This window comes from Gadus chalcogrammus, chromosome 17, assembly GCF_026213295.1.
Source record: "Gadus chalcogrammus isolate NIFS_2021 chromosome 17, NIFS_Gcha_1.0, whole genome shotgun sequence".
Taxonomy (NCBI): Eukaryota; Metazoa; Chordata; class Actinopteri; order Gadiformes; family Gadidae; genus Gadus; species Gadus chalcogrammus.
This window is the reverse complement of record NC_079428.1, coordinates 4465495-4477994: the sequence shown is the minus strand read 5'-3', so window position 1 is coordinate 4477994 and position 12500 is coordinate 4465495. Positions and strand designations below refer to the sequence as shown.

The 12500-nt window shown below is 45.9% G+C and overlaps 1 protein-coding gene across 1 annotated transcript in view; it reads left to right on the top strand.

Moving 5' to 3' along the window:
- Positions 1-8616: 8616 nt before the first annotated feature.
- LOC130370066 (solute carrier family 12 member 3-like) overlaps positions 8617-12500 on the top strand; it is a 12077-nt gene continuing 8193 nt past the window's right edge. Inside the window, exons 1-7 of the mRNA XM_056575714.1 lie at positions 8617-8686; positions 8866-8941; positions 9747-9842; positions 10349-10488; positions 10871-10981; positions 11371-11482; positions 12189-12316. Of these exons, the coding sequence (XP_056431689.1) occupies positions 8684-8686; positions 8866-8941; positions 9747-9842; positions 10349-10488; positions 10871-10981; positions 11371-11482; positions 12189-12316 (666 nt within the window). The 5' untranslated portion in view covers positions 8617-8683. The remainder of the gene's footprint in view (positions 8687-8865; positions 8942-9746; positions 9843-10348; positions 10489-10870; positions 10982-11370; positions 11483-12188; positions 12317-12500) is intronic.

Genomic DNA, 12500 nt, shown 5'->3' with positions numbered 1-12500 from the left:
GTGGGGGGTTAACATACACAAATATATTTAGGATTTAGTTGTATTTGATTTCATGCTTAATACCTTTACACAGAGAGAAGTTTAATGAATAGCAAATCTTTTGGAAATTAAAGAACTATTGAAAAAAACAATCGTATATCCCATGTATCTCTAGTGATTTTGTTGAAAATGTCAAATCTGCTGTGTCATGATCCAGCTCCAGCTCTATTCGCTGTTCCCCTGAGTCCTCGTTAGCAAAACGGGGGTCACCTGTGCGATTTTGTGTAGAGGGCAAGTTTTTGAATTATACGAGTTATTACCTTGCCAGCATATTACACATTTTTGTGTCCTCCTTTTCACAATCTCCGACCGCAGATCACTTCCTCCCCATCTTCAGTTGCAACGTCAGAAAATGTTTTTTTACCATATAATCCAAACCTTCTCAAAATGAGTCAATCTTGTGTGTTCTTGTGGTGATGTGATTACCAGTCCAAGGTGCAAGTAATTCTGATTCCATCAGCTGTTTTTTTAGAAAGGAACTTATATTACATTCCCTAAACAAATGTTTGACCTAATAGGTTATTTTCATCATCAGAAAATGATAAGGAGACTTTCACGATGACGTCAGTGCACGCTTCATGCACTACCTGCCCTAAATCACATTGATAATAAAAGATAATAATAACTATGAATGCAAGCATAAAGGAAACCCACAACTTACCTATCAGTTGGTTTCGCTGCCCTAATCTACTGGCCCACATAGGCCACATCCTGTTCTTGGGTACAGCTCAACCCATTGAACTAGTTGCCCTGTTCATCTTTACCACACTTAACGGTTTAGAAATGGTAAAGCATTGTACGTTGGTCGCGCATTTCCACCACAAGCACACAAGGCTTGCACGGAAACAACACCCAGGAGAGAATTCTGAAACACACCCAAGCTATCTCTCAGCTATTAGTGAGAGAAATGCATGTGAGCATGTTCTGGTGGAATGCACCTGCCTCTCTGTGAGACAGTTTTGATTTTGGAACTCACCCGGATCATTTCTGACCAATTAGGGGAACTGTTCCCTGATTGGTTCCATTAATAATTCTGGCCTGTCAATCACATGCGTGCACAAAGTGATATCATGGAGCGACCACATAGAGCCGTGTTTAATGCAATGACCCTCAACGGCAAAGACACTGAGAGTGGGAGGGAGGGAACAGGGAGGGAACGGGGAGGGAGGGAGGAAGTCTGGGAGGTAGTGAAGGTGTGAGGGAGTCAGGAAAGGATGGAGGGAGGGAGAAGTGAGGGAAAGGATGGAGGGAGGGACTAGTGAGGGAAAGGATGGAGGGAGGGACTAGTGAGGGAAAGGATGGAGGGAGGGACTAGTGAGGGAAAGGATGGAGGGAGGGAGAAGTGAGGGAAAGGAGGGAGGGAGGGACTAGTGAGGGAAAGGATGGAGGGAGGGACTAGTGAGGGAAAGGATGGAGGGAGGGACTAGTGAGGGAAAGGATGGAGGGAGGGACTAGTGAGGGAAAGGATGGAGGGAGGGACTAGTGAGGGAAAGGATAGAGGGAGGGACTAGTGAGGGAAAGGAGGGAGGGAGGGACTAGTGAGGGAAAGGATGGAGGGAGTCAGGAAAGGATGGAGGGAGGGAGAAGTGAGGGAAAGGATGGAGGGAGGGACTAGTGAGGGAAAGGAGGGAGGGAGGGACTAGTGAGGGAAAGGAGGGAGGGAGGGACTAGTGAGGGAAAGGATGGAGGGAGGGACTAGTGAGGGAGTCCCGGTGTGAGGCAGAGAGGAGGCATTTGTGTTTCTTCCTTTGTATGCCTTGCCCTCTCTCTTAGATCAGACCCACAGCAGGTTCAGATTAAGAGTAGGGAGGAGGGAGGGAAAGGCACAGACAAAAATGTGTTTCTGGCAATCAATTCCTCAAACTGCTTTTGCAAAGTTGGCCACTTTATGACGAGAGAGGGTAGTCTGTTTATGGCCTAGAAGTTCCCACGAAGATGTACCACAAAACAAGGATCCCTTCGTTGACTTCAACAGACCAGAGGCGTTGGTTGTTGTACGGAGCACATTTCCCCGTCCATTGACACACTAACCATGCCAACTATAGTGCCTCGAGAGAGTTCCTTGTTCACCGTGCGTGGGAGGAGCAGAAGCCTCAGAGTATTAAGGGGTACGGAGGTCTTCAGAGAACAACTAATTATAGGTAAAGCATGGCACAAAGGTTGCTATTCAAGCGCTTCAGACCACGACCAAATTGGATTCACCCGGTTTTATTGAGTTCAGGCAGAGTGTTTGATACACCGAGTTTGCCTTTTTAGGAAGGCGTCGTACATCGTTATAAAATGCGTTCAGGTATTTCATTCATTCTGGGGCCGGGCTGTTTCTATATTTATAGATGTATTATCAGAATGGAAACGCTAGCTAGTTAAGTGTACCTTTTAACCGTCCATGCATTCTTTGCCTAAACACTTTACCATAACGGTACATTAATTAGCACAGTTAACATTAGTTAATGAGCGTTGGTAAATAAGCATTAACTATGTTGTTGGTGCTCCTGTAGTAGACGTTGGTGTCGGTGAATCCTCATAATTCTTTGCACGGTTTACTGGGGTTGGAGGTACGCTGTGGTTGGAGCAGAAAAACGTCTCCTACTGGCTGTTGTCTCCATGTCAGCTTGACCGTGTCTCTCTTTATCCCCTTCTTCTCCAGCTTCTCACTAAGCTAGGACACACGCAACAACAAAACACTTCAGAGGAAGACACAAACACGGCCAAATGTCTCTGACAATGTCACAAGATACTCCTCCCCCTCCAGCCCTTCAGGGCAGAAATATGTTCGGACTGAGGATGGAATTGCATTCGACTGAACAGCCTAAAATGGTGGCGGTTACAAAAGCACATGATACCATCTTTAAAATGGCCGCCTTCATTTGAGGGTCGTTGAGATCCATCTCTCCGTGACGGCTCAGTGTGAGTTTAAAGATGGAAGATTTTGCTTTTTTTTTCCCAGGTGTAGGACCTGCAGGTCATAGTGGGAAGGAAACAAAACATCGCCAATCTCAAACATCATCCCCATCAATTTTGGGCTAAGTGTTTTGTGAAGAGTGGTTTTGTAAGAGTGGGTAAACTTGAAGAAGGCAATATGAATTATTTTTGCCTTGGCTAGGTAGGAAGAGCAGTGATGAGACCAAATGTTTTCCCACGTCACACTTAGAATGAACTTCATACATTCGGTTTTACATCATTATAGGAAATTGCGAGCAATTTGCCAGTTTCTTTGTTGCTGCGCCTGCTGCTGGCCAGTCTAGTTCGAAATACCCACCAATCATTGTAGTTTCACAATAGAAGATCCTAGATTGATTACAATCGGAGGAATACCAGAATCCATCCGACATCGCTGCCCATTATAGGAAATTGCGATAATGGCTAGAGGGCGAGCAATTCGACAGTTTGTTAGTTCCTGCCCCTTCTACTGGCCTGTCTTGCTCGAGATACCCACCAATCATTGTAGTCTGACTTACTGTCACAATGGAAGATCCTAGATTGATTACAATCTGAGGAATACCAGTATCCATCAAACATCGCTGCCATAGAGTCCCCGTAGAATGTCTAATTGGGACTCCAGCTTCGGAATGAGGAATTTGCTTGTCACCATGATGCCTGTAAATAAGCATGTGGGAAAATTACCCATCAGGTAAATAGGTGAGCAAAATCTGAAAAAACACACACATACCTGTATGTATAATAACCACAAATCTGATTAATATGATTCAATTTATTAGCACCAATAAAGGGACAGAGTTTATTCCGGCTACTTAACAATTAATGATTAGATGTGAGTTGCTGAGGCTGTAACAACATTGTTTTTTTTATCAACTTACTGAGCTGAAATATATATTTTGCAGTGCTATTGTTTTTACTTTGTCAAGCAGCATCCGGTCGATTGGTTGAAACGATCGATGTGTAGCGAATTGATTTGGAACCGTTAAAAGGCAGAAGTTTCCCTTTTAAAAATAAAAAATGCACACCCTTGCTACTTTATCCACCAATCAGAATCCCCTTTTAAAAAATGCAGCTGTATAGATATGCAGGAACCCTCACTCACCGGAAAACAGCAGGATCACAACGAGAAGCCTCTCCCTCGCTGTGCTCAAAGGGCAAGCGGTCCGCGGAGAAGAGAGGGAACAGAGTCTCAGAGAGACGTCTCTTTAAATAAGAGAGCAGGGGACGTCAGCGACATGTCCTCCTTCGTCACATTATGTCAACGTGTCCCTATTTGCATCCCCAAACATATCAGACACATATTGCCCTGATACGACCGCCAAAGGTCTTTTGGTCTGTTGCCCACTTTGGTTAGGTCAACACACAGGCCTGCCAGGGCTGACCGCGACGCTATGCTATTGGATCTGTAGAAAATAGATCCTGTAAAACCATGTTTCATGAACAAATGTATTGTTTGTTTTGTCAAAATAACTAGATACGAACGGGCCCTGAAATGGATGAGCACCTTCGTTGCTATGTGTGTCTTATAGTGCAGACAGACAGACAGACAGACGGACAGACGGACAGACAGACAGACGGACGGACAGACAGACGGACGGACAGACAGACAGACAGACAGACGGACAGACGGACAGACGGACGGACGGACGGACGGACGGACGGACGGACAGACGGACCGACGGACCGACGGACAGACGGACAGACGGACAGACGGACAGACAGACAGACAGACAGACAGACAGACAGACAGACAGACAGACAGACAGACAGACAGACAGACAGACAGACAGACAGATAGAAAGATCGCAGTACACTCATTATGAAATGTGGCCCAGTCGTTCTAAACCTCCAACTGTCTCAGCCCTAACTGGCCCCACTAACCTAAAGGCCATCTTGGTTCTAACGGAGACGCCCGCTGGGTGAGTGAGGTGAGGATGTCCCGACGGCGGGGGTCAGTTGTGGCCCTCGTGTACAGTAACACAGTCCTTCATTCAAACACCACCCATGGGTCACGAATGACTGGGAATGTCTGGGAATGACCGCGAGTTCACAGAGGGGGGAAACACGGAAAGGTCAGGGGGTCAACATGGATGATGCAAATCTGACTTGTGTGTTAGTGTGTGTGTGTGTGTGTGTGTGTGTGTGTGTGTGTGTGTGTGTGTGTGTGTGTATGTGTGTTTGTGTGTGTGTGTGTGATTCAAAGGAAACATATGCGATAGTGAAACGTAAACCTCCCAAAATAAAACAGAAGAGATGGGTCAACCCATAGTTTGTTGGTGTTGTAACGTTTGCATGTCACCCTGTTTGTGTGTGTGTGTGTGTGTGTGTGTGTGTGTGTGTGTGTGTGTGTGTGTGTGTGTGTGTGTGTGTGTGTGTGTGTGTGTGTGTGTGTGTGTGTGTGTGTGTGTGTGTGTGTGTGTGTGTGTGTGTGTGTGTGTGTGTGTGTGAATCAAAGGCAACAAACGCTATAGTAAAATGTAAAACCACCCAAAATAAAACAGAAGTGATGGGTGAACCCAAATTGACACAGTTACATCATTTCACGCTCCGGTGATTCAAATCTTGACCCCACCCACTGATGAGTCCCGGTCAGGGAGGAAACTGATTGGTCGGGACTGACGCTGTGTTCCGTGTCTCCGCATTCCGCCAGCTCAATCAACTCCACCGCCATTGAGGTGTCCGAAGACACTGTTGTCCCCGTCCCTCGAACAGAGTGTTCAATGTGCCCCTCGCTGAGACTTGTGTGTAATGGAGACATGGGACACATATTGCACATCCTCTTGGGCAGAATCCACAACACATGCAGCAAGGCTTTTAAACTCGGTTTAACAGACAATAAACCTGTTCATTCTGCTCATTTATTTGATCAGCAGAATTGAGTTTGGGGCCTGGGCTTCGTGGCACAGCACTCCTGGAGCGCAGATCAAATCTGTCTCCCATCGAGATGTCTCCCATTATGGACTGATTGTTTACAGACAGTTGTTTTCTGCTAAATGATGTGAGGGCTGTTATGAGTCACTTCCTCCATCTGTCCTCTGTGTTGTCTCTGTAAGCAGAGCAGCAATCAGGGTTCCTGAGCTTTACTCAGAAATGTCGACTATCTTCGCCGGCCCTCCTTCTGGGCCGCTGAGTTCCTCGGAATGATGGGTCACACCGGAGGAGAAGCGATCACAAATTCTCAACTCATCTATTCTTATTGTCTTATTTATTTATGCGTAAAGCATATATTGAGATGGTCTGACGTGAAGAGCCTATACAGTAATATTCAGGGCTTGCGGATAAGAGTGAAGCAAAATAGACAAGTACACAGACAAAATGAAATGACAAAATAAAAAATTACATACAAGAAGTTGTGGCCCTCGTTTACAGTAACACAGTCCTTCATTCAAACACCACCCATGGGTCACGGTATGAACTGAATGACTGAGAACGTCTGGGAATGGCCACGTGTTCGTGTGTGTGTGTGATTCAAAGGAAACATATGCGATAGTGAAATGTAAACCTCCCAAAATAAAACAGAAGTGATGGGTCAACCCATAGCTTGTTGGTGTTGTAATGTTTGCATGTCACCCTGGTTGTGTGTGTGTGTCTTGAATGTAAAAATAAGATTACATACAAGACACATGCATGACAAAACAACTCACAGAGACATCCTAATTAATAACAAGACATCTCAGGGAGATTTGCGCGCACAGTCTGATGAAGAAGGGGAGAATTTCGGCACAAGGACATGGATGAGCTACATGATGAAACAGGGCCCCACTCCAAATGATGACCCTTCACCTATTCAGAAAATCTGATGAGCGTACAAACATCCGCAACACTTCTTGTTCATGGCCTGCACACGGGGACACACACACACACACACACAGTGACACACACACACGGACACACTAAGACACACACACACACACGCACACACACACACAAGGACACACTCATGCACACAGGGACGTCTTTGCTTCACCCTGGTTTTCCCAGTAATGAACGCTCGGCTGCAGAAGGTGTGTGTCACGTGGGACATGGCCTAATAGTTGTAGGATCTGTTGCTCAGTGTATTACACAAAGGAGAGCAGTGGGGTGGGGTGGGCCTGTCGCGTGGGCGGGAGCGTCAGAGGCGGGAAGGTAAGGAGAAGTTGTCATCCTGTAAAGGTAGGCTATAAAATATAAGATTGGAAAACAGAGTCCATTCATAGGCACGAAGATTTTTGGAAGGAGCTGCGTTTTCATTGAGCGAGGAAAGATACACTCGGTAAGTTGAAAGGACTTATTATTATTATTAATATTATTATTATTATTAATATTTCAATTATTATTATTATCTTTAAGAATCATTTTCTTCCACGATGCTTGGTTGAATATAAATATATTGCGGATTTATTCTCTTTTTCTTTTGATAGTATGTGGTGACTAACCTTATTCTATAAATGCTGATGGAAGTTTTTAAGAGTAGGGTACTTAATCGCAAACATGTATTGTATACAATTATATATCTTTTACGGAGGCCGGGGAGGTAACGGCAGTCATTTTTTTTATAAAGCACGCATGCGTTTAAAGTGCTTTAAGTAAGTCGCACGTATGCTTTATTAAAGCGCGTTAAGGATCCATCAAATCCTTATGAAAAGAAGCTTATGGGGATGAATGGCAAGTTTGGCCAACTGCACTGTAGCCAACATTAACTGACTAACGTTCTGATTCTGTAGCTAGCTAGCTAGCCGGCAATCAGAATCTAAATAAGGACGTTTATGTTGAAACATTTTCAGTCGTCTGTCTCCTGGTGGCTATCGACTTACAGCCAACATGGCTTTTTTTGCGCACATGCAGGTACAAGAGGAACAGTGTGCGGTTCGACCATGGGCCAACTCACATCCAAATCCGCCTCGGACGCAGCGGAATCGAACACCGTCCCCGGCATCCGTTTCACGTCTCACGGAGACCCCCCCCCACCGCACGGCTCCCCCCGGACGGACCCCGGGGACAGCGGGCCCAACCTTCAGATCCCCGGCACGGGGGGGGGCGACTCGGAGAGACAGGAGCTGAGGCGGTCGTCCATCTACAGCACCATCGACATGGTGCCCAAGCTGGACTTCTACGCAGGCTCCCAGTCGCCCCGGCACGTCAGACCCAGCCTGGAGACCCTCCGCAGGCCCACGCCCTTCGACGTAAGCGTCAAGCGTTTGTTTTTTTTCAAACGTGTAGTCGCGTCCTCTGGCCTGTAGGGGGGTTGTACAACAGGATGCATCGTGGGAGTTTTTGTTGGGGAAGATCTGCCATCTTGAGAGGGCTCAAGTTAATTGCAGGCGTTTAAAATCGTAATCGTGTTCCGTAACGTAGGCTGATAAGGAAAACTGGTTTGACGTGTCTCAACGCTGGAAGTTTCAAACACAGCCCAAACACATGTCCCCGTGATGACAAAAATCTTTTCACAATTATTTACGAAACAATGACCAAAACAACGTTACTCCCGTTAACCTTCCTATGGCCCAATACTTCAAAATGGAGGTGGACATTGAGATGTCCGCCTCCCAATCACAATGTACAGGCCCAATTTTGTGGTTTATAAGAGCTTTCCGCTTGTGTTTCAAAGGACGGGGTGTGGGTTAATAACTCTGAGCTGAGCATCCCCGACGTCCTTGAGACGGAGGGGACAGAGCCGCCAGCCGGCGAAAAGGCTCCAGTACGCTTCGGCTGGGTGGTGGGCGTGATGGTAAGAAAAACACACGCACACACAAATGCATACTCAATCATAAACACACACACACACACACACACACACATGTAGGCCCAAACACATGCACGCTACTGTGAGAGCCCACGCAAATGCAAACACACACAATAACACAAACACACACATTTAGTTGTATTATTTTTCTTTGCCATGTGTAGGTTCGTTGCATGCTGAACATTTGGGGAGTCATCCTGTTTCTGCGTCTGTCCTGGATCACATCCGAGGCGGGAATCTGTGAGTGACCCCCTCCCAGATATGTCTCATCTGTCGGATTGTTGCGTCAAAGCGATCCTTTTGCTCTTCTTTCCAATTCAAAGGAAAATCAAAAACACTCTGTTCGAGCTTGACCCCGCCTCACGATCAAATTAGAATAAAACAGCCTCTCGTCCCCCTCCTGCTAGACACTTTGATGTCATTTGGGGGTGTGGCAGCTCCCTGTAGCCTACCGGGAGCCGGACCCTACAAGCTGTAGGGGAGGTGGGTGATACCCAGAATTTGAGATAGATGTACCCAGGTATCCCAAAACGTACTACTACTTACCGAATACCACATTTGCATCTTACGTTTTAAAAACGAATCATACGATGTGTCCTCAACGTGAACGTACGATGTGTCCTCAACGTGAACGTACGATGTGTCCTCAACGTTAACGTACGATGTGTCCTCAACGTTAACGTACGATGTGTCCTCAACGTTAACGTACGATGTGTCCTCAACGTTAACGTACGATGTGTCCTCAACGTTAACGTATGATGTGTCCTCAACGTTAACATACGATGTGTCCTCAACGTTAACGTACGATGTGTCCTCAACGTTAACGTACGATGTGTCCTCAACGTTAACGTATGATGTGTCCTCAACGTTAACATACGATGTGTCCTCAACGTTAACGTATGATGTGTCCTCAACGTTAACATACGATGTGTCCTCAATGTTAACGTACGATGTGTCCTCAACGTTAACGTACGATGTGTCCTCAACGTTAACGTACGATGTGTCCTCAACGTTAACGTACGATGCCGATTGTCTCGGCCTGCAGTGTTGACCTGCGTCATCATCCTCCTCTCCGTGGTCATCACCTCCGTCACCGCCCTCTCCGTCTCCGCCATCGCCACCAACGGAAGGGTCAACTCGGGTGAGTGGCGCCCCTTTACGCTTGTGATGTCAGTCTAGTGTTCGCTCTGATATGTCGGAGTTCGGTTCTCCATTGGTCCGATTCGGGAAAAAACTAATGGAGTGGATGTTGCAAACCAGATTTGGTTCACACATGACAGCGTCCCCCTGATAAAGCAGGGAGATTTGGTTCACACATGACAGCGTCCCCCTGATAAAGCAGGGTGATAACATGCTGCTTTTTGTGAGTTGTACAAGCGCTGACATCTGAGGTGAGGTTAAAGCTGACATATTATACCACCAGGTGTGAGTGGGATTAGCCGTTACAAAAATGAAAACCTGCCTCTTCTGACATCACAAGTGGGCGTGTCCGCCTAGATGCATGATGGAGATTTCAAAAAAGGCTTGTAACAGCTAATCACACTCACACCTGGTGGTATAATATGTCACCTTTAAGGTGAACTTGGTACCGATTGGTTCAGTGGTACACTGTAGGCCTGTGACTTGACGTGGCTCGGCCTCTTTTAGGTGGAGCGTACTTCATGATCTCGCGGACGCTGGGACCTGAGATGGGCGGGCCTATCGGCGTGGTGTTCTCGTTCGCCAACGCTCTGGCCTGTGCGCTCAACACTGTGGGCTTTGCCGAGGTCATCCGCGACCTGCTGCAGGTATCTCGGCCGTTCTAGGGCTAGGCGTTGCCCTCCAGGTTTTTTCCAGATTATGAAAAGCAGTAGATAAAGCAATCACAATAATTTGCAAATGCTTCACAAAATCGAAACATGATTACAAAGATATCAGAAGTAGAAGAAGAAAAAAAACAATACAAATTTTGGCAGGCGCATCAATTCTTTTTTTTATATGATTTTTATGAATATTAATTTTGTCAATTTCCAAGTATTCCTCTTCATATCCACAGTAGATTACAACAGGGTGTATGCAGAGGTCGTGCAAACAAACAGAATGGATCCTGGGTTTTCTGAAACCCTCCCGATTTCAATGCTAAGGTTTGCTAATGCTAGTGTGGCCGTGGCGTTCTGCGTGTGTTCGTAGGAGTTTGGCCTCGGCATGGTGGATGCCGAGAATGATGTGCGGATCATTGGGGTCATCACAGTGTCGTTCCTTCTCCTCATCTCGCTGGCCGGGATGGAATGGGAAGCCAAGGTAAGCATGGAGAACGGGTGTTGGTGTTTTGAGGGACCGATGTTGAGTAAATTAGGATTTACCTGTGATTATAGATATTATCAGAAGACACACAGGAATTGTATATTTGTGTGTAATGCACACAAATAGGGGAAATGCATTCAGTGGGAACTCTTTAAAGAGCTAAGTGTCTACCAAATGCATTCCAAGCAGGTCGGTGATACAACAGAACATTGATTTTGTTGCAGAAAAACATTGATGTTTTCTGTCTGATCTTCCTTGCATATAGGTGTAAATTTTTCTCTGTGATAATGTGTCCTGAAATGGGATAACCCCTGACTTTACCAAAACATTCCCTCTCTCTTTTTCCCTAACTCATTTCCCGAATCACTTCCTAATTCTGCACTCAGGCCCAGATCCTCTTCTTCGTCATCCTCCTCATCTCCTTCGCAAACTACTTTGTTGGCACTCTGATCCCCCCTGATGAAGAAAAACGATCCAAAGGCATCTTTGGCTACAGAGGTGAGTTTTCAACTGTTTTTAGAGATGACACAAGCTGGAAAAAAGTGATCTTTATCTTTAATGATATCTTAACTTATCTCATCGTAGTTTTTTGTTTTTTTCAATGAATTTATTTAAATTGCATCATCAAATCTGAGGCGGGCAGCACATTCCAACCATGAGTCAGGTTGATGATAAGTCAACTCAATATGCTCCATTCCTGCAACCCCCCTCCCTCACACATACACACCAGACACACACAAACACACACATCAGGGTCATAAGAATGTTTTTCCTGTTCCATGTTGGCTCTGAGTGATACTGAGGACCGATAATACAACCGTTTGACCAACGACATGACTGATGGACCAATGACATGACCGATGGACCAATGACACGACTGATGGACCAATGACACGGCCGATGGAGCAATGACACGACCGAAGGACCAATGACACGACTGATGGACCAATGAAACGACTGATGGATCAATGACACGACCGAAGGACCAATGACACGACTGATGGACCAATGAAACGACTGATGGATCAATGACACGACTGAAGGACCAACGACACGACTGATGGACCAATGACAACAATTTCGCCATAATACACACACCCTTAAACGTCTGAGCAAATGACTCAAACGACCGTCACAACATTTGGTGTTGTTTAAATGGAAGTGTTTGGGGAATAATTTCAACGATTGTTTTTTGTTTTCCCAGGTGAGATCTTTAGCGATAACTTAATGTCGAAATTTACAAACGGCAACGACTTCTTCGCGGTGTTTGCCATCTTCTTCCCTTCGGCCATCGGTATTCTGTCGGGGGTCAACATATCTGGAGACCTCAAGGTACTGGCCGGGGTCCGAGATCACACTGCCAACACTGCCAACAATACTCCCTCCTCGTCAATAATCATTCAACCATTTGTCAGAGATCTGAGAAATTAACCAATAACACTCAAGCACAAAGGCCCATGACCTAACCATTGATTCACTGTTACTGTAATTAAGGCTTTGAACAAATTGCAAATAA